The sequence below is a fragment of the Rana temporaria genome, chromosome 10 (genome assembly GCF_905171775.1).
Source record: "Rana temporaria chromosome 10, aRanTem1.1, whole genome shotgun sequence".
Lineage (NCBI taxonomy): Eukaryota > Metazoa > Chordata > Amphibia > Anura > Ranidae > Rana > Rana temporaria.
In genome coordinates, this window is record NC_053498.1 from 82,076,391 (window position 1) to 82,102,985 (window position 26,595).

The following is a 26,595-nucleotide window of genomic DNA, read 5'->3' on the forward strand; positions in this document are numbered from 1 at the left end:
AATAGCTGCATCGACAGCAGACAGACTCCACTTCTTGGTAAACTTCTCCTCCATAGGATAAAGAACTTCAAACTTCCTAGGAGAAAAACGCTTAACCGGGTGTTTCAAGTCAGACCTGAATCGGAAAGGCACAAGCAGCCTGTGGGGATTTTAATGAAACCAGAGAGGAGACAGGTGATTCAGTTAACTCCGCAGAGGGTAATCTGAATGTGGAGCGCACTGCTTCAGCACAACATTGCACCTGTAACTTTAGAACCTGGTAAGCAGAAAAAAAAAAAAAAAAAGGTTCCTCCGACATCACTGATCCCTCTGAGTCCTCATCCTCCTCAGATCTTTCTGCAAGGAGATCTAAAACAGGAGGAGATCCGCTTCGCTTTTTGTCCTTTTCTGAGGACTTTGCGATTAACGCAGCGAATCTTCCTTCCAAGTTGTTCAGGGCTGTCGCCAAAGTGTCCTCAGTGACATATGCAGGCACAGGCACCACAGGAGAGGCTGCTACTCATGATAGAGGTCATGGCTCATCCTGTATGAAAACATCAGGTTTTACAGGAGAGGAAGGTACCGAGCAGGCGCGGCTAGCCCCAGAGTTCTTTCTTTGAGAAGACATATTACCAAGCAAAGTCAAGGTACCAATAAACGCATATACTACTATGCTAGTTTAGCAATCTACAGAAGTATGCAACTAACACACAGTTTCATGCTAGAGTATGTGTCTTATCTTTTGGGAGTGCTCAGCCAACCACATGGAGATCTTACGTGCCCTTTATGCTGCCGTGTCCCTTGTAGGAAAGCTCCAGGCATGCGAGTTTTTTTTATCACTGCCTGCCTGCCATCTATAACACGTGCGCCCGTGCATTCACCCAGGCCTGCCCCCACCTCCCATTGCAAACAGCATAAAGCGCGCCCCTGTGCACGTCCTAGGGGTTAGTGGCGGTAAGCCAGTGTGAGGGAGATCCTCCTGATACCTGCCTGAGAGGAGGAGGAGGAAGGCAGCCGTCTATGGCAGAGCTTATGCAGCGGAAGGAGTGTGCTGTCCGAGGAAACCGACACTGCTCTGGAGCATGGCGAGTGAAACTCAGCTCTTTTACTCCCCCCAGTGGCGGCCAGAAAAAAAACAAAAAAAAAACAACAACCTAGTCTAAAATAGGAAAGGTCCTCAAGTTTAAAACGTAGGACTCTTTCCTGGCTTACCTTGTCCCGCCGCAGGTTTTCTGCCAAGCAGAACCAATCTTCCCCCATCACGGTGGGGTCTGTGTGCCAACCTTCAGGGATATGGGTTCCTACTTAAAGGAGACCTCTTCCCTGGGCCTTGTAAAAGACTGCCAGGACTTTTAGCGTATAGCGCAGAAGTGCTGGACCCTAGAGCCCAGTTCTCAGAAGAGACATTATAGGCGACACCTCGTTCACGAGGCCTAGATACCATCCTGTTTAGGCAAAATATTATAAGCGACCAGGATTAACCCGCAGTGTAGCTCTCTACCCCCATAGGGTCTCTTTGGCAGAGCTTCCTTCAGCACATCCTACTCGCGTCCAACACCTTAGACACTGGCCAAAAAACTGAGGTACTTCCCTTATGGGAGGGGTTATATGGAGGGGAACTTTTCTTCATTGGTTGTGCCTGTGTCCAATCACCTCTGGTAACCATACAACCCACTATGTAATGTAGTGTTCCTCAACTCCAGTCCCCAAGGCGCCCCAACAGGTCATGTTTTCAGGATTTCCCTCAGATGAAACAGCTGCGGTAATTACTAAAGGCAGTGAAACTGATCAAATCACCTGTGCAAAATAATGGAAAGCCTGAAAACATGACCTGTTGGGGTGCCTTGAGGACTGGAGTTGAGAAACACTGATGTAATGGAGGCTCTGTGTCCCGTGGTGTACGATAAAGAAAAAGCATAGGTGTGAATCAGGCCGACTCCACAGCCCTGCATGTGACAACAATCTAACATATTCTTCATATGTCTGGGCTATTGGGGTAGAGCAGCAAGACGGAAGCAGTTTAAGAAAAACATCCAGGCCTGGCTACATTTTCCAAAATCACATCTGAAGTCTCCAAAAGCATGTGGAAAAATGTGTCATGGTCTGAGGAAACAAAAAGGTTGAACTTTTTGGCCATAATTCCAAGATATGTGTGGTGCAAAAACACCACTTCACACCAAAACACCATATCCACCGTGAAGCATGGTGGTGGCAGAATCATGCTTTGGGGAGGTTTTTCTTCAGCTGGAACAGGTGCCTTAGTCAATGTAAAAAGGGAATTATGAACAGTTCCAAATACCAGTTAATATTGGCGCAAAACCGTCAGGCTTCTGCTAGAAAGCTGAACATGAAGAGGAACTTCATCTTTCAGCATGACAACGACCGAAAGCATACAGTCAAATCAACAAAGGAAATGCTTCACCAGATAACATTTTTGGAATGGTCCAGCCAGAGCCCAGACCTGAACCAGATTGAAAATCTGTGGATGATCTGAAGAGGATTGTGCACAGGAGATGCCCTCACATTGACAGATTTGGAGTCGTTTTGCAAAGAAGAGTGGGCTAATATTGCCAAGTCAAGATGTGCCATGCTGATGGACTCATACACAAAGACTAAAATGCTGTAAAAAAAATAAAAAATAAAGAATGTATTAGTTTAAGGGTGTGCACACTTATGCAACCATATCATTTTAAAAATCCCAAAAAGTGCAGTGCTAAGGTGATAAAATAAACACATGTGTAAACAAATTTATATATAGAACAGGTGAGGTTTGACCTCAATACCAAGTGAATAATGGATAAATCAAGTGATAATAAATCCCAATATAAAACACCCAAAAAAGGGGAAAAAAAAAAAAGCGTTATAGAAGAAAAAAACTAAAGCAAAGTCCCATCCAAATTTAATTAGAAAGAGTGCATGTAAAAATTGTCTTCCAAAGTAAATCAAAGTGTTTCCAGAAAAACAGTGAGTGACACCTATCTTCCCAAAAAGCAAACGTGTTTTCAAAAACACACAATTGTGTAGGTAGCCTGCTTACCAAAAAGCAGTGACTGCAGATAACAGTCTCATCAAGGTTAGGGACATGGGTCTCCCTAGAACCAATCAAAAGGCAGCAGCTAGTAATCCAAGGACTGCTCAGAAATAGAAAACAAAAGACTTCTATAGTGCAGTATGTAGAATCAATTAGTTTAATAAAAGAAAGTATTGCACTTACAAGAGCGATGTTAGTGTTCAGCAATAATGTCATGAGAGCTGCAGCGTCTCCATCTGGTTCTCCTTCCTTCCTGTATACTTGTAACACCACCATCTCGACAGACAATAACGTGATGACGTCACCGGCACCCTACACACGTTTCGTCACCAAAGGACTTCTGATTGGATTGGCTGAACCATATAATTTTACCTTTTTATTTTTACTTCCCTCTACCTAAAATATTTCAGTTTGTTGCTCAACTGAGTTGTGCAGATTATAGGTCACATTAAAAAGGTGGAAAAAGTTCTGAAAAGATTTAATCTTTGCCTCATTTTTTTACATCACACAAACCTGACATTTTAACAGAGGTGTGTAGACTTTTTATATCCACTGTATATGGACTTCTGTGTACTTCATGGCGTTCCTGGAATTCTTCTCAACGAAAAAAACATCATTGTGGAAAAAATGCATGCACTTAAGATTATACACTTACATAAAGGAACATTCTGTGACATCACATTAAAAGGCAATATTAACCAAACAAAATAAAGAAAAATGTTGCTTAAGCTTTCCCAGATTTGATTTTATTTAAACACTGTTCTCTCTTCTAGAAGGGAGAACAAATGCAAAAAATATATAATATATACGGAATAGGAGTCGATGGACAGCACACCAAGCAAAGCCATCAGTTTATTAAGTGGTTATCAAATAAATCATCATCATCACAGATTTGATTTGTAAATGGGAAATAGGAAAGAAGTGGAAGAAATTTAAAGGGTTAAAAATCCACTTAATCAGCATTCACAAATTCATTCTAATAAATAGGAAACATCCTGCTATCATGGCAACATACCCCAGAGACCCCTCCCCCCCCCCTCCCTTGTAGTCCCCTTCTCAACAGAAAGCTGGATTTGGAATTTAAAGAGCTCCGTAATTTTTAGTGTTTTATCCATAACACATTTCTAAGTAGGGCAATATCCTATCATGGTCCAGTAACACAGAAGTGCTCGAGTGAGGTGCAATATTTACATGTCCAACAGCAGAGACAGCTTTCCTATTGAGTTAAAACGAACAATACTCCATTCATGAGTTCATGTTGAAATGCAGCAATGTTTCGGGTTGTAGATGCAGGTAAAATAGTGTCGGCAAAACACTAATTTTGTATGTAGAAAAGAACAGATGTTCAAAGCAAGCAACACTCTGCTTGAAACTCAAGACCCTGGAACTGCTACGAGGCAGAAGCAAACAAAAACTAACCTTACTGTGAAGTGCTGCTTTATTAATGCAAATGGATGAGGGGTGGGAAACGGAAAAAACATGGACATCCAAGTCCGGCATAACACTATTGATTTAATCAAGAAAACAAGAATTAATCTATGGTCTTCTACCTAAACATCTTTAGCAGTACTGTGGGGAGGGCAAAATACTATTTCTTGGTATTCAGAGGCACAGTGAAAAGGAAGCAGACACCAAAAGTCAAGTGTGCTGCCAATATAGGGTTGCCACAAAAGATGGTATTAGGGGACAGGGACATTCTGTGGTAGTAGCATGAAAATGCCAGTTTTTGACCCATCTCCCCCGGTCATTGCCATTACAAACTCAATTCCACAGCTCACAACAGAAAAGGATTGGTAGCACTCGTCACAGCTTGTGCAGATAGATTGGGGACAATGGGCTGTGTCACCATCTGCTGTGGTGGCATCATAGTAGGCAAGCTCATAGGAGGCACCGCCGCTGCTGGGAGGCCACTCATTCCAACCACTGGTGACACATTGGCTATAGGAATTCCTGGGGCTAACGGGGATACTGACACCATTGGGGAGACGGAACTAAATGGAATTGCTGCAGGCGCTTGTCCAGCTGGTGTAACTGGCTGTCCCATTGACATCACAGGGCTGGCACGAAGTTGGTTCAAAGTAAGAGATGACTGTTGGTTGCTCTGGAATGGATTTGTTGTGGTCGAACTGGGTGCTCCTAAGATAAAACAAATGAAAACAATTAAATTAGTGCGTGCTCGCACACACACCCCCCATACTGAAACAAACTGCCAGACATACTTGCAGGTGCCTCAAAGTCCCATTACAGCCAAATGCCAGGCTGGTCTGACAAATAAAGCTCTGACACTACCGAGACGTGTTCAGTTTGCCTACACATTCCTATTAGCCCATCAGTATAATGGACTTCTGCCCTGACCAATAGGAATGAGCAGTAGGCATGAAGGGGCAGGGCAAGTTTCAACACTTACCAGAGTCTTTGCTCATTAGAACACTAGGAAAGTGGAGGCTGCTACAAGTATGTACAAAATAGCTACACATGTAATTATGTTTAGATAAAAAAAAAAAAAAAAAAAAAGTTAAAAAAGGAAGCAAAGTGTCAAAAATAACTTCCTTCACTAAATGGCGGAGCGTGTCCTGGATCGACTCAATCTCCCATACGGACCTGCCGCGGTTACGCCATTTAGCTGGTCCTTCCCCCCTCAGCCACTGCTAGCACAGTCTTCTTTCCAGCACCAACACTGGGAGGCAACACAGCGATGGACGAAGGGCAGAAGCTTGCCCAGTTAATTGAACGATTGCTAGGACCACCCTGCATCCTATCATTTAGCTGGAGCAGCTCCCGCCTTCCGTTCATCACTGTTCTGCCCTTCCAATGTTGGCTCTAGACCTTTTGTGCCTCCCGCCCTCCATGTTGTGAAAGGAAAGGTAGCACAGGGAAGGGGGCTCTGTCACTGCCATAAAGGATTGGGAACCTGGGGGAAGGAGGAAGGGGAGTGATATAAAAGGGGGCGCAAGGACAGGAATATGAAGGGAGCCATATGAAGGGGTTCTACAAAGGGGGTGAAAACAGGAATGTGAAGGGAGGCTGGGGGGGCTGCAACGTGAAGGAGTGGTGCTATAAAAAGGTGCGTGCCAAACTAAGCTGCATAATATTGTGGCACCATGTGGTTTAGTACGCGAAAAACGCACTGCATTTTCCAATGCACAGAGATGCCATTAAGAATCAAACGCGATTTGGGCCTCTGTTGGAAGAACATTTTACTGGACCCAGCATTCACTGGACCTTCGTGAATTCAAATTTAATACACCTGACAGTCTATTATTTACTTGCCATGCGTTATCTACAGATAATACAGTAGGAATATTTTAACATTTAAAATAGGCCAGTCAATTGCTGGTTAGGTATTTTGGTTTTGTACTGGACGTCTAACCTACCAAGTCACTCACCTGTTACAAGGAAGGGATTGGAGGTCTTGGTATTTTGTATTGTGGGTTTTGAAATAAGGGAGTCCAAGTCTACTAAGGCAGCGTTGGGCCCAAGAAAGGATTCTGGTGTCTTCCGGGTTGGCTTGGAACCATCTGAAAATGAGCTGCTCATTGCTGCCATGTCAAAGGCATCAGGACTCTTTGATCCAAGAGAGCGAGACATTGGAACCTCTCCAGCCAGAAGATCCAGCTCGCCTGTTAAATACAAACAGAATCAAAAAGCAAGGTCATTTAAGCTGGAAAAAAACACCAATATACACAATGTTTTATATGGACAGGTCAACTTGGAAAACCACAGATTTTCCTGGCATCAGAATGTGCAATGTAGGATGAAAAGAAAGAAATGCATGAAGAGCCAAGAATGTACAATGAAGTTAGTAGTTGTCCGCAATGGATACTACAACCCAAACTTGACAGTAAAGAAAAAATATTACACAAAACCTATAAAAAACAAACAATGAGTTACTATTAAAAAGGGATATTCAAATAAAAAGCTATTTTCTGCTTTTGTAATAGGGAGAGGTTACCACAACCCTTTAAAAAAGGCAGAGCATCTGCTTAGCATTGTAATATCACATTTCACTAGCAGGTGGAGCTGCAAATGAAATGTGGATTTGCACAGCTTGAAACCGCTGCTCGTCATAGCCTATCCTAGTATGGATGGACATGTAAAAGCCTCAGTCAATGCCGCTCCTCGGGCCATGCCCCCTGACAGGTTTCACCCAACCCACCGGGGCTTAATCATAGGGGTCCCGAGTGTGAATAGCAGCACCACCAAGAACTTATGACCTTGTTGTAGATTTGCACTCAGGTTTTCTTTAGGCCTGAATCACACTAGTGCGTTGCGTTTTGGAGCTCTGTTGTCTTTGCGAATTTCTCTATAAGGTGTTCTGCAGATCAACTGCGTTTTAGCTGCAGATCAGGTGTGAATTTGGAGACCTGGGAGAGGGGAGGGGGAGGGGGGAAGTGTATTGAACTGAATGAGACAAATACTGAAGAGAAATGAACACATCTGCGAATTCAGCTGCGTACCCATAGAAGATAATGGGACTGAATTCGCACCTGAGCCGCACCGCAAGACATGAAAACCGCACACGGTTTGGAGGCAATGCGCAGTGCGGATGCATCGCACATATGTGAACCAGCCTCATTGAAAACAATGTATTTTGAAATGTCCTGCGAATTAGATGCGGTTTAATCCGCACTCAATTCGCATAGGTGTGAACCTGGCCTAAAACCTTGAATGTACAGAAAATAAAAAAGGTCACCTCTGCTTCAAAAACTTCCTTGGAAAGTTTATACTTCAAAGTTGAACACCGACAGCCATTACTATTGCCTTTAAGATGCACAAAACTGTATTTTGTCTTTAATTTTTTTCTCCATGGATTGTTATCATAAAAACATCTCAAGTCCTATCAGAATCTAAAAAGGAGTCCAAAGGAACAGCCTTAGTGGTAAACAAGGAACAAAGTTCACCCACTGACCCAAGTGGGATCTCTACTAAGAGCCAACATCCTGCAATAGGCTGCACAGTGATCCAGTTTGTGTCCATATGCAGGACTACTGATATTTTTTACAAGAAGAATAATAATTATGAGAGCCCTGCTACAGGCGACAGGACAAGATAATGGTGCGTACAACCATCAGACCAAAATCTCCGAGCGGACATGTCCGATGAAAACGGTCCGCGGACCGTTTTCATCGGACAGGTCCGCTCGTCTGTACGCGGCCTAAGTGGGATACATTTTGTTTTACCACTCGCCTTATTAGCAGTGTCCCTGCCTTCCTTACCAATACATGCAGTTAAGCACCAGCTTTAGCTGTTATTAACCAAGACCGGTATACACCTTCCACACTAATATTGGTCCTTTTCCCCCCCCCCCCCCCCCCACACTTCTCACCCTCCTTTTTCCCCTCCCTCCCCCCCATCTAGGTCCCTAGCCCATTTCTTTCACCCTCCCTTTTCTCCCTCTCATCCTTCACATCTTTCCCTCCTCTTCCACTCTTCACCCTTACCACCTTCACTACTTCACGTTTTATTATTAAAAAATAACTGAGTAATCATGGAATTTGTGCACTCCCCCTCTCCTCTTGAATCTTATTGGCCAAATAACTTTTATTCATAGTTACCTTATATATTTAGATATTAAGTCCATTCACATATACGTCCCCCTTGGTCGCCGCGGGAGACCTTGACTGGTGACTGTTGATCCTGCGGAGTGTTGGGGTTTTAGGTAAGCAGCTCAGTTCTTGTCCCCCACTGTATATATTATATTACTAAGTCAGGCTTGACTGCATCTCTATGCCTGCCAAACTGTTTATTCATTGTCCGTCAATTAATTGCAGATTTTTCTCCAGACCAAATCGGTAACTGGCCGCGAAACTAGTAGAGACACCACCAGTGACCCCTACTCCCATTGTGATATTCCCTCTTTGGGGACTATTACTGTGGTGATACGCATAGTTTGTCACTAGGTTTTAAAAACTGTATACTTTTGTTTGCATTTTATTGTCCTCGTATTATTAAAATATATACTTCTTTCTATACATGCATCTTTATAACTGTCTACCTGTACCGCAATAGTCCAACTGCCCTTAACCCCCCCCCCCCCTTTTTGTTTGGCTTTTTCTTTTGGGGGACCAAAAATCCAAATCTTTATTCAGCTTCAGCCTTAGTGACGTATCTGCAAGTTGTCTGGTCGAAGGTTTTTTTTTTTTCAGTTGGCGATGGGCTTTTATGTAAAAGGCGATCCTCACGGTCAATTAGTTGCTGGATCACTTTTACAGATGGCAGAAGTGGTCCCGATCTTTTTCACACCAGGAAGCCTGGGACTGAAGCCATCGGTTCCTCTGGCTGGCCATAGAGATGACTGAGGACTGGAACGTCCCTGATTTCTAAGGCTTAAGAAATGAAAAGCAACAAGCATTTTGTTACTTCCGGTTTTGGTCCAAACTAAATAGGCCGTTACTGCCCTGTGAATGCACCTGATCAAACAGATCTCAAATTGATCAGATACTTAAGGGCAGAGAAGAAAGGAGTAAACAGTACCCGTCACTGCCCGTGTTATCACAAGGGATGTCGTTCATTCCTTGTGAAAGCAATAAAGTGTCAGAGTTGGCCCGGAGCGGTGGTTAAAATAATCCCAAGCCAAGATAAATATGTAGGCTGCCAGTGTGGATCTCAGGGGGCCCCAAGGTCAGCCCATATTGGAGGCACCAGACTGCGTGCTGCAGCATTATCCCCAATATGATTGTGCTTAATTTCTGGCAACATCCAACATATTAGTATGTCCTGGCTGCACAGAACCCCCTAGGGAGAGACTAAAGTTAATTGGTCCTATTTACAGAAGCCATGTTGTTGCACTTCCCGAGATCGAGATGATGTGTAGTCAGGGCCAGATTAACAAGGGGGCTGATGGAGCTGCAGCTCCAGGCCCCTTTCTCAAGATAGGCCCATTTGCCCAAAAAAAAAAAAAAAAAAAAAAAGATAGACTTCAGGGGTTGTAGCTCGACGACCAGAAACCCCATATTTGGGGGGTAGACAGGGGAAGACCTACCCCACAACTGGTCAAAATATGGGACGGTGATCATTTATGGTTCCGGAGATACGGGCCTGCTTGCACAGCCTGTCAGAAGCTACATTCAGAGCGGCCAATATAAATACAAGCTGACACATTGCAGCAGACTGATAGGATCACAGTGCTTATAATAATTTGTATATTGCTCATGGTAATTAACCTTGCCACCCAGGCCAATTCTGACACTTCTCTACTGCATGTAAAAATCATAATTTGTTTTTTTTTGCTAGAAAATTACTCTATGGTGGTCTTTGCACTTTTTATGTTGCACGGTATAGAGCTGCACGATTCTGGCTAAAATGAGAATTGCAATTTTTTGGCTTAGAAGATAGATCACGATTCTCTCACGATTCTTGCAGCGTAACATCATCTTTCACATTAAAACAAAAAAAAAAAAAATGGGCTAACTTCACTGTTTTGTTTTTATGGTTTTTATTTTTCATTGAAGTGGGCAAATGCAGTGTGACATAAAATATTGCAGCAATTGCCATTTTATTCCCTAGAGTCTCCGCTAATAATATATAAAATATATATATATATATATATATATATATATATATATATATATATATATATATATATATATATATATTTTTTTTTTTTTATTAAATATATATAAATAGTTTGGCTGTTCCAAATAATTTTCTAGCAAATAATATTGCTTTTTAACTTAAGAAACAAGTGTTGGACTTTAAGTGGTTAAATTTCCCGAATTTAGACACAGAAGTTTGATCTAAGAAGGAAGTTAGTTACAAGGTTTCATTTTGTTTACAAACTTGGCAGACTGCCCAGATTTTTTTCTTTACACACAGAAGTTTATCCCTTTGATCTAAGGAGGAAGCGTTAGTTACAATGTTTCCTGTTAAAAACTTGGCAGACTGCCCAGATATTTTCTTTTGATAGCTGCAAGTCTTTCCACTTGTTATATGAAAGAATCGGCAAACTCTGCATTGGAGATCGTCAGGGGGGTTGAATCGAGATCACAATTTTTTTAACGATTAATTGTGCAGCTCTGGCACGGTATTTGCGCAGCAATTTTTCAAACATGTTTTTTTGGAAAAAAACTGTTTCAATCATAAAAAAAAAAAAAATAGTTAAGTTAGCACGATTCTTTTTGGTATCCTAAGCGATGCTTTACATTTTTTTAGGTTACATGTTTAGAGTTACAGATGAGGTCTAGTACTAGAATTATTGTTCTCGCTCTAACGATCGTGGCGTATGTAACCTGTGTGTATCTGGCTCTGATACTACCAGTGCCTACCCAGCCACTGACTAGAATCTCTCCCCAGCCTGTCCCCACACACCATCTCACCTGCTGACCTGTGGAAGTGGGAATCACTCCTGCAGTATTATTGTGTTCTGCCAGTGAGTACAATGATCAGTGTTGCCAACTATAGCTGGCAGCACTGATTGTCTTGGGAAAAACCTAACAGGCTGGTTGTACTCAAGTCGATTAATAGATTGACTTGTGTAAAACCAGCTAGCCCATACATAGATCGACTATGGCTGGTCTCTGCATAATTGGCGTAATTTCAATCCATGTATGCCCCGCTTAACCACTACGCAGTTCCTAAATATCCTTCCACTCCTATACATAGTGCCCACTGTCATACCCTACACACTCCTCTCCTGTACATAGTGCCCACTGTCATACCCTACACACTCCTCTCCTATACATAGCGTTCACTGTCATACCCTACACACTACTCTCCTGTACATAGTGCCCACTGTCATACCCTCCACATTCCTCTCCTGTACATACTGCCCCATCATACCCTCCACACTTCTCTCTGGTACGTACTACACTCTGTCATACCCCCACACTCTTCCTGTACATACTGCCCATTGTCATACCCTTCACACTCCTCTGATGTACATAGTGCCTACTGTTATACCCACCACATTCCTCTCCTGTACATAGTGCCCACTGTTAGACCCTCCACATTCCTCTCCCTCACCTGCACATAATTCCCACTTATATACCATCCATACTCCTCCCCTATGTCGCTTACCCACAAAAACAGTTCTTTAAAATTATACTGAATATCCTCAAATGTTACCAGCTCTAGAATGGACACACTTGTTAGTTCAACTAAAGGAAATCTCAGTTCTCATATTTGTTCAGCCCCATTATTAGTACCAATTTAATTTTGTGATTACTACTATGATGTAAAGAGGAACATAGGAGAATATAGGAGAATATTTTTTAAATGTTGGCAACTGTGCACTTAGGCACTGCCCAAGGGCCACTGGGTCAGTAGGGGCCCCATGAGAGGCTCCTGGGATCCTGTGATAATAAAGCGGTAGTAAACTTTCCTGACATTACTACTTTTTAGAGGCCCTGGGGTAGGTTATGCCACAACGTACAAGTATGCACAGCATATTAGCATATTGTACACTTAAAATTTTCAGACTCCAGTGTTGCGCTGTGATGAATCAGGCGGGGCCCGGGCACTTCACCCGGTCTGGGTTCTGTGCCTTTGGTCACTTGCCTTGGCCGGGCTGTGTTCATGTCATTCCCACGCATTTATTATTTATAAAAGGCCCCACCAAAATCCTCAGCACCAGGCCCATGATGTTCTTAATCTGGAGTTAAAAAATACAAACTGACACAGCAATCAGAGAGACCAGAACCTTTCCTTCCAACAGGCAAGATTTGCCTGTCAGAGAGAGTCTAAAAGTGATTACACATACGTATCAATTTGATCATTGAAAGCGATAATTTGATGCAACAAAATGATTGAACTCAATAAGAAACGTAAAACACAGACCTGCCATTCAATTGATTTAATGAGCTTTCAATCTATTTCAATCCTGGTGAGTTGATAGACTGACAGAATTTTATCAATTTTGATCAACTGAACGAATATTTGAATGCGTGTCAAATAACCAATTGTAATACAGATCGACTGAACGAAAGTAATATACAAAACAGTAATACTTTTGGGTTTACGGGTAAAGCAATGACAAAGGATAAAAAAACAATGCAAACAACCAATAGGGACTCAGAGTTGAATTCCTATTGAATATTAATCAATAAAAAAAAACAGAACCTCTCCTGTGGGGAACATTACAGACCCAATACCATCTTCAAAGTGCAACAGCCAAAAGTATATTTATAACTGGAAACCCCCCCCCCCCCCCTAGACTTTTTTTTGTATATTTATACACATTGAAACTACAGATCACAGTACATTAAAAAAAAAAAAAAAAAAAAGAGGATAATTGGTTACTAGAATGAACCTCATTCATATACAGTATACTCATGTCAACGTATTGTAACAGCTTGCCAAGTGCCTGCATGCTCAATTTCCCACCCCCTTTTTTTTTTTTTATTGTCAATACAGACAAAAATAATGACCCATAAATGAAGGTTGTAAAGAAAAAAGTGTGCATCAACTGGACCTTCTCATAGTACCGAGATTTGCCCACCTTCCACTTACAAGGCCAGTTGCATACTATCCATGCACATGTCTTGATGCATTTGGTAGGCCTTTGGTTGAAGGATATACAATAAGAAATTGTCCAACAGAAGCACATGAGCCACTATGGGGAAGTCCAGCTGAGGTGTACTTATCTTGGCAGATCCTAAAGTGTCTAGAACAGTGGTTCTCAACCTGGGGGTCGGGACCGCCTCGGGGGTCGAATGAGGATTTGCCAGGGGTCACCGAATCCTGGTCTGTGTCTGAAGCCCACATCACTCTCCCAGCCTTTTTGCTATCCCTGGAGCTTGTGGGCACCCAGATGGGTTGTTCCTGGAACCCACAGCCACCCACTCAGCCTCTTCGCAGTCGCCCATTCAGTTCACGGCATGGCTGGGGGGCAAAGACTAGAAGTCAGCTGACTGGTGAGGAATGTGAAGTGGGAGGGGCTGGAGGAGACCCTGTCTCCTGATTTCAGCATCAGTGTCACTGCTACGAGACGCCACAAAGTCGGAAACACAGTGAAACCGGAGACAGTTAGTGATGCTACCTGTGATTATAGTTGCCATTAAAAAGGCTCAGGGAGCGCTAAATGTCTGTGGGTTAGGGGCGCAAATTACTTGTCTTGCCTTGCCTTGGGTGATGACAGCCCACACTACAAAAATAATTTTACTGTTAGGCCGCGTACACACGGTCAGACAAAACCGATGAGAATGGACCGAGGTTTAGTTTCATCGGTCCAAACCGACCATGTGTAAAGCCTATCGGTCTATTTTCCTTCGGTCCAAAATGTTAAAACATGCTTTAAAAATCGACCCGTTGGACCGCTGCCCGATCGGTCCAAACCGATGGTTAGTACAGAAAGCATCGGTTCAAAACCTGCGCATGCTCAGAATCAAGTCGAGGCATGCTTGGAAGCATTGAACTTCGTTTTATTCAGCACGTCGTGTGTTTGACGTCAACGTGTTCTGACCCGATCGGTTTTTGGAACGATGGTGTGTACGCACATCAGACCACTTCAGCGGTGAACCGATGGAAAAGGCCCGTCGGACCATTCTCATCGGTTTGGAACGACCGTGTGTACGCGGCCTTAGGGGTCCCTACAACTTGGGAAATGTTATCAAGGGGTCACTGCACTAGGAGGTTGAGAACCACTGGTCTAGAGACACCGAGTCTTGACACCTCTTTTAATATTACTATTACTATGTGGTCACCAACTCGTACTTTTAGTGCTTTCGAGGTCCTGCCGATATATTGCAATCCAAAGTCACACTGGAGCATGTACACCACACCCACACAATTAAATCTTTGATCTTTTTTTACATTTACATTTTTTTTTACATTATTTCTAGCATGTCTGCAAGTGGCACACCTGCCACATGCATAAAAACCAGAAAGAAAACTAAACAATTTATTGTCTGCAATCTTAGGCGGGTCAACACCTGGTGCTAAACTGTCCTGCAAAGAAGGTGCTTTGCGGTAAATAAATTCATGACGGTTAGGCAAATGGGGACCCGGGGAAAAAGATAATTTTTCAAAATTGGCCAATATTTAGCCACAATTTTTTTGAATTTCTTGTACTGTATGCTGTAGTCCATAACCATCTTAAATTAAATTACAAAATCAGATTTAATTATTTTGTCAGCTATAATAGAACTATCAATGGATCTCACTCTATTTCCTTAGAGATAGCAGGATATGTGTAACCTTTCTGCCTAAATCTAGTTGCCAATATCTGTGACTGGGACATAAACTTGTCATCCGATGTGCAATTTCATCGCAAACGGACGAATTGATCCATTGGAATGTTGCACAACCACATCTGGTGGTGGCGGCAACTGTCCAAGGGGATATAGGCATTGCGGCCAGTGGGTTTAACCACTTCCCTACCGGCCCATAGTAAAATGACGTCCACAAAGAACTTCTGCCGTTCAGAGTGGACGTCATATGACGTCCTGGGCTTTCCGGGTGGATATCTGAATGATGCCTGCAGCTAAGAGGCATCATTCAGATATCCTTCTAAACTGCCGGCGATTCTGCACAACGTAAGAACGATCATAGCGGCGGTTCCGCCGCTAGATCGTTCTTACAGGCGGCGGGAGGGGACATCCCCCCCTCCCGCCGCCATCCGGTGCTTCTCCGGGCTCTCCCGTGCCATCGGGGGCCCGGAGAACGAATCGTCCGGCGCTCGCAGGAAGCATAGAGATGACTGGTGACCAGATGGTCACCAGTCATCTCTATGACCGTCGGAGGACCCGGGCGCGATGTGATGACGTCACGCCCGGGTCCCCGTAAGTAAACAAAGCCGCGATTGCGGCTGCTAAGCAACCACAAGCATGAGATCGTTGAATTTTTTTTCACCGATTTCATGCTTTCCAGCCTGGAGGAGAGATGTGGGGTCTTATTGACCCCGCATCTCTCCATAAAGAGTACCTGTCACACACATTCCTATTACAAGGGATGTTTACATTCCTTGTAATAGGAATAAAAGTGATAAAAAAAAAAAAAAAATAAAAAAAAAAGTGTAAAAAAAGAAATAAATATATATAAAAAAAAAAGAAATAAAAATTTATTTTTTTAACGCCCCTGTCCCCGGTAGCTTGCGCGCAGAAGCGAACGCACACGCAAGTCCCGCCGACATATGTAAACGCTGTATAAACCACATATGTGAGGTATCGCCGCGTGCGTTAGAGTGCCAGCAACAATTCTAGCACTAGATCTCCTCTGTAAATCTAAACTGGTAACCTGTAAAAAATTTCAAATCGTTGCCTATGGAGATTTTTAAGTACCGAAGTTTGGCGCCATTCCATGAGTGTGCGCAATTTTAAAGCGTGACATGTTAGGTATCTATTTACTCGGTGTAACATCATATTTCATATTTTACAGAAAAATTGGGCTAACTTTACTGTTTTTAAATTTTTTTAATTCATGAAACAATTTTTTTCCCAAAAAAAGGCGTTTGAAAAATTATTGCGCAAATACCATGCAAGATAAAAGGTTTCAATGACCGTCGTTTTATTCCCTAGGGTGTCTGCTAAAAAAACATATATAATGTTTGGGGGTTCTGCGTAATTTTCTAGCAAAAAAATTATGATTTGTACATGTAGGAGAGAAGTGCCAGAATAGGCCTGGTATGGAAGTGTGTATAACTGCCCGGTATGGAAGAGGTTAAAATGGTTTCTAGTATGAAAATGGCTAGAAAAGTGATCTGGTGCTTATCAATACACCAAGAAAGTTTAATATTCTTGGTGTTCTTGTTCAGTTTATCCATAAAAGACTGTAAACTAGTCATGTCCCCTTCCCACACAATCACCAAGTCGTCTATGTACCTATGTAGCAAGACAACCGAGGTGGGCGATCCCGGAACACTACTTCCTCCACCATAACCAAAAATAATTGTTAAGTTTATTCTAAGGGGTCTCAGGTTTTGCTTACTTAATATGCTCTCTTGACAGATCTGTCCTTGCTAAAGCCCATTTGACAATGCAGAGCAACATCATGATCTATAATAGTGTATAAGGATCCAACATCCGCAGTTATTAATAAACTAGTTGGAGTGCAAGATAAAGTTTCCACAATCTGAATGATCCGTTTGGTATCCAAGGTATGAGAAGAAAGAAAGAAGATTTATTGGCCTAGTCTAGATGTTACAGAATCTATCCCGTTGACAATCGGCCGACCGGGGGGAAATAAGAGTTTTTGTGTAATTTTGGTAGGAAATAAATAATCAGAGTTCTACAATATAAAGGATCAAGGTAGGATGCCTCCTTAGGATTTAAAATCGCTCTACCTTTTCCTTCCTCAATTATGGAATGTGGTTCATCTTTAAACTTAAACATAGGATCACAATTCAGTAATCGGCAAGTGTCATAATCACTCAGCAACCTCTCCATCTCTTTATAGTAATAAGTCTTACTGAGCACCACTAAACCACCACCCCCTTATCTGCTGGTCAGATCACTGTCATTACTTTTCTCTAAAGATTAAAAGGGTCAAAGATTCACAGCATATTAAAAAAGAGGAATTGAGTCAAGATCACTACATTCCATATTTCAAGATGTCTATTGTCAGTACATTGTGGGTTAAAAACAGATTTGTTCCTAAGGTTAGAATGTATGGTTTTTCTATTTGGGAAGAATTCCTCTGTATAGGATCAGACAAAGTATTTCTTCATATTCAAACCCCGAACAAATTTCTGGACATTAACATACGTCTGAAATTTGTTCAGGTTACGTATGGGGGTGAATTTTAAGCCTTTATCAAGGACCCAAGTCTCATCCTCTGTAAGAGGAATACCACTTAGGTTAAAAAGATCCCAGTACCTAATCTAACCCCAATATCGTAGGAATCAAGGTCGGTCAAATAGAACATAAATTGGGATTATTCGCGGACGACGTTCTTTTAACTTTATCCGCTACCGACACACTACTAGAAGATGTAACCGCTATCCTAGATAAATTTGGATCAGTCTCTTATTATAAGATTAATCATAGTAAATGTTTTGTACTACCTATGAACATCCCGCCAGACCTAGTTGTTAAACTAAAACAACAATCTAGCTACAATTGGGACAACCCCTCCATTACCTATCTTGGGATTCAACTTACTTACCCACCTAATAAACTGTATGAAGCAAATTATCCCTCCTTATTAACTCAAATCACTCAATATACACAGTCTATTAAAAAGACACAACTATCTTGGATTGGAAGAATAGCAGCCTTTAAAATGAAGACGTTACCAAAAATTCTATATTACTTCCGCTCCCTCCCCATCCCATTACCGACTAAATTTTTCACACAAATTAACTCGAAATTGAGCAACTTGGTCTGGTTGGGAAAGAAACCTAGAATTGCTTTATCTACTATGTCATTGGTTAAAGCTAAAGGAGGCCTAAACCTCCCAGATTTACACCTATATTACTTTGCCTCACTCCTTGATCAAATGAGATACTGGTTCAGATATTCAAATGATAAATTATGGTTGAACATTGAACGAGAAGTGTCTAAAGGGAAGGATCTATTTTCCCTTTCCATGGCCTGCTATGCTCTACCAAAAATTAATACACCCAACTTCCTAACAATTAGAGCAAACTTCCAGGCTGCCAGAGTAGCTCTAACAAAATTACAGCGGACATGTAACCCAGTCCTAATGCCAATACCACTAGGAGTAATCGATTACTGTAAAGTAAGAATTACTACCACACCCTGGTCCAAACAGGGAATCAATTTTTTTGATCAGCTATCACCTGATGACATACATAAAATAACGAATAAACTCATAGCCAAACCGTTCAATAAAAACTTTGACCCAAAGAAAAGTGTGGAACTCCCTAGGGCGCTGTGGGAATTCTTCACTTCCTATAAAATAAGTGGGAAGAGAGGCATATCCCATATATATATATAAACTACTTTCATCTTTTCCAATTCAAACCAAAACTTTAAATATGATTAAATGGGAGAAGGATCCATCACAAACTTTTACGTGGGAAGAATGGCAAAAAGCCATCCATATTAACAGTTCTTCTTCTGCATGTGTAGAACATTGGGAGAACGCCCAGAAAATACTAAACCGCTGGTATTTGACCCCTTACAGACTATCCAAAATATTCCCTAGCTCCTCCCCCATATGCTGGAGATGTGAATCCCACACTGGCAATTTGTTACATACCCTCTGGGATTGTAAAACCTTATCTAGCTTCTGGAATAATGTATCCTCCTTTATCGCATCCTTCACTGGTAATCTAAAAATACTCACACCTGAATTAGCCCTACTAGGTTTAAATCTAGATGTCTATCCTCCTCAATTTAGAACTATAGTTGCCAACTTCCTTACAGCAGCGAGACTCACCATAACAAAACTATGGAAATCTACCTTAGCACCTAACTTATCTGATGTTGTCCAGAGACTCAATACTCAGGCTCACTATGAGCTAATGTTAGCACATAGGAAAGGAACCATAAGTAAATTCATTAAAAATTGGAATGAATGGATTACTCATCCTAGGGCCTCAAATTTTCTGAAGAATTTTAATAATTATTAAGTGTGTTCCTGAACGACTACACTCCTAAACTAGACCGGATGTAAAAGATAACTTCCTACTCACCTTCCCCTCCCCTCCTTCCCTTGATACCCCTTTATGTTTATCTTATATTATATTATAAAATCAAAATTATGAGCCATAATCCCTTGTTTACAGCATGATCCCGTTGGGGTAAACAGGGATTGCTAGTTACTTGTTTAAGCATCTGACCACTATCCAACTGGACTAAGGCCCTATATGGTTACTGTTTAGTAAAATGATAATTTGAAGCCTACCCAGGCACACTGTTGAACACAAAGTATGACTAAGAAACTGTTGTATTGTTATGACTCTTATTTGTGCTTTATTGTGTATCTTTGAAAAATACAATAAAAAACATTTGGAGAAAAAAAAAAAAAAGATCCCAGTACCTAATGGGGACTTTGCCTTTTGGGCTCGTTAAACCCCCCCCCCCCCCCCTCAGTTTTTTATTTTTAGGCTGAAGTGAACATTTTGTACTGGGCCTGGATGGTCTTTCCACTCCTCCGCCCATGTGGGGGTGTGCAGAGGAGGTTCTGGGCTGATGGTAACCACGTCCCCTATGTTGCCCCCTACCTCTACTGGGTACTGGTCTCCATGAGGTATCATTCTGGGCAGATGGATAATGTGAATAGCTCCCTCTAGAGGGGGTTTGGTAGCGATTACCCCTACCTCTAGGTTTAGTGCCATTACGTCCTTGAGTTTTAGGCAGTGGTAGCCCATTACCACCAAACATCCTTTAAATTAATGGAAGAAAAAAAGTGTCCAAAATCTTAATATAAACTTGGGCATTTACTGAAGATTTGATGACGGTCATCTCCCCTATACCTGGCATGCAACCCCAAATCATCAATGACTGTGGAAATTTGCATGTTTTCTTCAGGCAGTCTTCATACATTTCATAGGAAAGGCACCAAAAGTTCAAGCATCATCAGTACCCAATGCAGATTCCCGATTCATCACTGAATATCATTTTCATCCAGTCATCCATAGTCCACGATTGCTTTTCTTTAACACACTGTAACCTTGTTTTTTCTGTTGATGGTGATGCTGGAACTTTTGTTTGGTGCCGTTCCAATGAAATGTATGTAGACAACTGCTTGAAGAAAACATGCAAATTTCTACAATCATTGATGATATGGGGTTGCATGTCAGGTAAAAGGTATGGGGGAGAGGACGGTCATCAAATTTTCAGTAAATGCACAAGTTTATATTAAGATTTTGGATACTTATTCCATCAATTGAAAGGATGTTTGGTGATGACATTTTTCAGGATGTGATCTGATGCATATGTTTATTTTAGAACTGCAAAGTACATGGTGATTCCATAATTTTCTCAGAATTGGGCAATTCCATATTTTTTTTTTTTTTTTACTACACAATTGAATATTTTCCAAAAGTGGTGATTCCATAGTTTGACAGAGGTTGTAGAAGTCCATCCAAAACTTTTTGTAATGGATTCAGTAGGAAAGGTAAACAGAGTTTTATTGGACCGCCACGCATATATTTTCTGTCACCCCCCCCCCCCCCTAGACACTGTAAAAAAAGTTACAGAAATTTCCCCACAAGGACAAAAGCAAAAAATAAAAACCCGGAAGAGGCTGCCTCATCATCTCCTCCTCCGTGTGCAGCTGGCAATACAAGTGAATGGCTGTAGGCAGCTGCACTCCTGTTTAACCAAACAAGCATGTACAGCATATTTTCCCAAACATGATAGCTTCACGATATGGGAAAAACTCCCACGCACAGGCGTGTGTACACAGTGATGCACAACAATTCACTTGTATGTCCGGCAGTATACACCACCTTCAGCTCTTCAGGTGCAGGAAAGCACGGAGAATTTTACACTTGACTATTTATTTGCCTCTAAAATGTCTGTGTGCATGAGGCCTTACTTGCTAAAGGCAACAATACACTCAAATTGATAAAAAAAAAAAAAAAAAAAAAATTGAGAGTCTGTAAAATATCACCAAAATACAGCTCTTTTTAAAAAAAAATATAAATAAAAAGAAACCACCACACACACACAAAACAAACACAAGCCTATGGGGAAAAAAGACCCTTACTTTCTTGTAAAAATTACAGTACAAAGACCCCACAGATGATTCCTGGTGGAATTTTTGCCACGCTTTTTTGCAATTAAAAAAAAGGCTGTTTTTTGAAGGGGCTTAAATGCAGAATTTGCTAATGGTGCACTAGATGCTTGTTGTATAGATTGCGCACACCGAGAGAGGAGGAGGCTAAGGGGTTATATACAGGTCATGCACAATGGCAGGATGGAGATGAATGGGCTGACGTGCAGGATTAGATAGTTAAGTGCTGAATCTAGTTTGTTTTTTGCTAAAATTTCATTAATTGTATTTCATACAACCAAACTTTAAGTAAAAGGTATCCCTGAAACCTTGTACATAGTTTATATTTGATATATGGTGTCACTAATTAGAATCCTTTTAGGGAGTATGCAGAAACCAGTTATATCTTAACCTCAGACATCTAAGCTTTGGTGCTTTGTTACTGACATGGGTGGTGTTGTCATGTCAAGATCAATAGAGCTCCAAGGCCCATAAAATAAAAAGTTTGTGTTTAGGAGTGCGACAAGGGATTTAAAAAAAAAAAATTAAAAAAAAAAAAAACAGAAACCAAATTATTCATTCCACTGTAAGGAAAATAATCCATCAATGGCATAGATTTGAAAACGGCCATTTGCCCAGAACTGACTAGCCCAGAAAATTAAACCTAAGAGATGACCGTTTGATGCTAAATGAGGTTTCCAAGAATACCAAAATATCTTTGCAGGGGCTTCAGGCAACTCTTGCAACAGCTGGAGTTAAAGTGCATACATCCACAGTCAGAAATATTGTACCCATTTCACCTGCATGAGAGGCGAGTTATGAAAAAGCCTTTGCTGTCCAAAAAACATCGGGGACTACAGTTTGCCATTGAACATAAAGGCAAATGCTTTCTGGAACAATATGTGAAAGACTGATACAAAGATAGTGGTTTGGTCAAGTAGAAATGGGAATTTTTCACACAAACCGAATACAGCATTTCACAACAAGTGACGCATGATGGTAGAAATAGACCCATTTCAGGTTAAATTTCAGTATTTGGAATGATGGCCTCACATTCTCCTCAAGCACACTCTACGATGTGATGCCTAATGTACTGTATAGGGGACTTGACTAAATGTCCCAGGCCCTAAAGCTGCAAAGCAACCTCAAATCATACACAGTTCTAACTAGAAACTAAAAGGATGCCACATCGTTTGATGGAAATGAAAAATCAACCTACAGAGGGCTGAATTCAAAGAGGTCTCGAAAATCTAAGTGAAAAAATGATGCCGCAGGCTACTCTATTTTGCTGAAATCTCATTGCAGCAACTCAAAATGGTCCTCTTAGTTTGTATGCCCCCCACGTGCTTGTATGCACGCCCGACAACGTCGGTGCATACTCCTATTGAGACGACGAATGGTGTCCTGGGATATTTCCTCCCAGATCTGGACCAGAGCATCCCTGAGCTACTGAGCAGATTGAGGTGCAACCTGGCGGCATCGGATGGACTGAAAAAGAATATCCCAGAGGGGTTCCATTTGATTTAGGTCAGGCGAGCCTGGGGGGCATACAATGGCATCAATTCCGTAATCCTCCATAAACTGGCTGCATACTCTTGCCACATGAGGCCAGTCAGTGTTGTGCACCAGGAGGAACCCAGGACCCACTGCACCAGCATAGGGTCTGAAAATGGGTCTAAGGATTACATCCCAATACCTAATGGCAGTCAGGGTGCCATTGTCTAGCCGGTGCATGTTTAGGAGATATTTACAGTAAAGTGACAGGTTTACAACCACTTTAAGAAAAAAACAAAAAAACAAACGCACAACACTACACCGTCTGGAGTGAGGCTTTAAAGATGGTACAGTGTTAGTTGTGAAAGAAACTGAAGGGTAGAGATGAAAAAGTACTACCTTACACAGTTATACATTACGAGCATAACCCATTCCGGGAGTATGCTCGTAATCCAAAGTACTCGCATATCAAAGAGAGTTTTCCCATTGAAGTCAATGGAAACGAAAATTATTTGTTCCGCATTGACTTCAATGGGATGCAATACCGAATGTGGCCATAAGAGGGGGGGCCAGAGAGCGCCGAAAAGGCCAGAGGACACTTCGGGCTGGCTCCTGCGCTCCCGTACCTCAGGCTAAATGAGGTACTGCAGGCTTATTTAGCTTGAATTCTGCTAGTCTTGCGAGTCAATACTTGCAAACCGAGTCAGAATTAAAGGGTCACTAAAGGAAAAAAATTTTTTTGCTGAAATGACTGTTTACAGGGCATAGAGACATAATAGTTAACTGATTCCTTTTAAAAATTATTAAAAATTGATAAAAAAACAATCATATAATGTGCCTGCAGTGTAGTTTCGTTTTTGCTGTTGTTTGCTGGTTCTCTGATGTACAGAGAGCCACTAGAGGGCAGTCAGCCAATAGAGATCAGTGATACTTTGTCTAAAACTCCTCAGCACCAATCCAGTTTCGTTTTACACACAATAATCACATTAGTGACCACCGTGAGAAATCTCCCAGCACTGTGGTTATCAGGAAACAGGCAACCAGGAAGTGTCCAAAACAGAGAGGATTTACAGCAACATGAAAGCAAAAACGAACAATGAGGACATGAAACCAGGACTGCAGCAAGGTAAAGGAAGCTATTTAGCTAAAAAAAAAAATTCCTTTAGTGACCCTTTAAAGAAAAAAAAAAAAAAAAGTTGCTCGCAAATTAAAACGCTCTCAAACCAAGTTACTCTTAAATCGACGTTCCACTGCATGTCCAACAGAAAGTGCAGTCCTAGTCTTCAAAAAATTACAAATAAAACATACAAGATCTGCCTAAAATACTGGCCACAATTTCCTGTACAATTTGCCATTGAAACCTTATTTTAACTGTTATTTTCGTTATGAACACAGGTAAGCAGAACTAGATTACTTTTGACTGCTGACAAGTGGAAGTTTAAATTGGAATTTTATGAAATAAGCTACTTTTTAAAATGCTCTGGGATTACTAGGGGTTAAAAGAGTGTTTATTTTATTTTAGTTTTTTAGATTCATGCTTACTGAGGTGGATGAAGAATCAGACTGGTGCTGTCTCCTAGCATCTCTGCACTGAAAACCAAGCCATGAACACTGCCGATGGCTCAGTTCTCACTCCTCCCCGAGCAGAGAGCTGCTGACTGTCAGTCAGCATCTCTCCTGCTCCATTCATCCACACTCACTGGAGTGCCAAGCTGTGGAGGAGCAGGGAGCAGCCGTCTCAGCGGCTCGCTAAGACAGCGATCAGTCAAGGCAGTCGGCAGATCCAGACTTCGGAAGCCGGGATGAAACGCTGCCTCGACTGATGGCCGTGACGTCAGCGGAAAGTAGACTTCAGACCGCTCTCCGCTAAAAACAGGTCACAGGAGTGCAAAACTAATTGCACTCATGTGACCTATAGGAAAAGCCCAGCCTAAAAAGCTCAGTCTGGACTTCAAGTACAACGCGGTGCATACCCCCTCCTGGACTTTTTTGTTTACAATTTTTATTTTCAATGAGCGACGGGAAAAATGCATTTGATCCCCTGCTGATTTTGTACATTTGCTCACTGAAAGAAATGATCAGTCTATCATTTTAATGGCAAGTTTATTTTAACAGTGAGAGATGCAACAAAACAAAAACAAATCCAGAAGAATTGCATTTCAAAAATGTTATAAAACTGGATTTGAACTTTGCGTGAAATAAGTATTTGACCCCTTTGCAAAACATGACTTCGTACTTGGTGGAAAAACCCTTGTTTTGGCAATCATTGTGTCCCTAATTGAGGGCTGATGTTTGTGCCCTTTGTCTGGCTGTGCTGCAGAAGTTAGAGCTAAGTTTGCCTATTGAATGTGTCCCGTGGCATGTGTATTGCTTAAGACATCCGGTGCGCATGCGCGGCCATTCGATAGAGGATGGTTGATTCGGATGGTTCGTGAATGCGTGGGGACGGCACCTCCTACTGGTTGTACGAATGATGGATCTCCGGCTATCCTAGGTGTACGTATATGGGGGCGGTATGATCGTCTCCATGGCTGTCCTATATCACCCGCGTCTGTATGTGTGGAGCAGCCGTCATTGGCTGAGCAAGAATGCCCATTGGTCGATCTTAGTGTAAGAGCACCAGGTGTGCAGTGATGCCTATACTCCCTGCGCTCAGTAAAACAGAGATAAAAAACAATAGAGATAAATCCACAAAGTAGCATGCACCTTAATGGGACTTAACACTTAGTAATCCAGAACATTTTAGAAAGTAGCTGAATCCCTTGAATTAAACCTAAAGTTCAACTGTTACAAACTGGCTCTCATGCAGGCATGGAAGAAATAAAAACCCATGTTAGCAGCCCAGAGGCAGAACAGTAAAACAAAAAAATAAATACAAAAGACAAATTAAGCATTAGGCAGAAAGCAAATAGCAAATGGAATGACAGTAAGCAAGCAGGCAGGAAAGAGAGCTTTTCCAAACCTGTACTGCTTCCTGACTGGGGAAGGGTGGTCCTCAGGTTGTCAAAATCCGAAAACTCATCCTTATCTGCAGAATTGATGAACTGGTCAAAGGTGGTACTGGCTAAGGAGGCAGGAGGAGCAGACAGAGACAAGCATATACATAAAGACATACATGTTAAAAAACAAACAAGGATTCACAAAAAACAGACAATAGGTAAAATAGGGGAATGGGGTCAGATTCATGCATCAGAGCTGAACTGTATTGTGCAGACAGTACAAAACTCAAATATATCATCTGGATTTTAGACAATACCTTGCATTTCCTGAGCTATATTACAGCAAAAAAAAAATGAGATGTCATTTTGTGTGCCAAAGGTATCAACAGATCCCATAGTACTCAACCTGGATTTTACCCGGATCATCTGCCAAGTTATAAACAGGTCATACTTACCTGCTGTGTAATGGTTTTGCATGGAGCAGCTCCGATCCTCCTTGGACTGAATGGGCAGCGCTTTGAAAGCGCCACAAAAAAACATTCGTTTTTAACACCTTCTTTGGGGTTAAAAGCACCCAGCTAGTGGCCGAAAAGC

At 41.8% G+C, this 26,595-nt stretch overlaps 1 protein-coding gene across 9 annotated transcripts in view; it reads right to left on the reverse strand.

The window, feature by feature from the left end:
• Window positions 1–3,734: 3,734 nt before the first annotated feature.
• The window catches only part of EPN1 (epsin 1), a 103,192-nt gene continuing 80,331 nt past the window's right edge, over window positions 3,735–26,595 (reverse strand). For 6 of the 9 annotated variants that reach the window (XM_040325603.1, XM_040325600.1, XM_040325597.1 and 3 more), the window contains 3 exons: window positions 26,025–26,126; window positions 6,397–6,630; window positions 3,735–5,146 (listed from right to left, as the gene is read on the reverse strand). In XM_040325603.1, the coding sequence (XP_040181537.1) occupies window positions 4,785–5,146; window positions 6,397–6,630; window positions 26,025–26,126 (698 nt within the window). In that variant the 3' untranslated portion in view covers window positions 3,735–4,784. The remainder of the gene's footprint in view (window positions 5,147–6,396; window positions 6,631–26,024; window positions 26,127–26,595) is intronic. The other 3 variants (XM_040325604.1, XM_040325601.1, XM_040325598.1) reach the window with 2 other exon arrangements.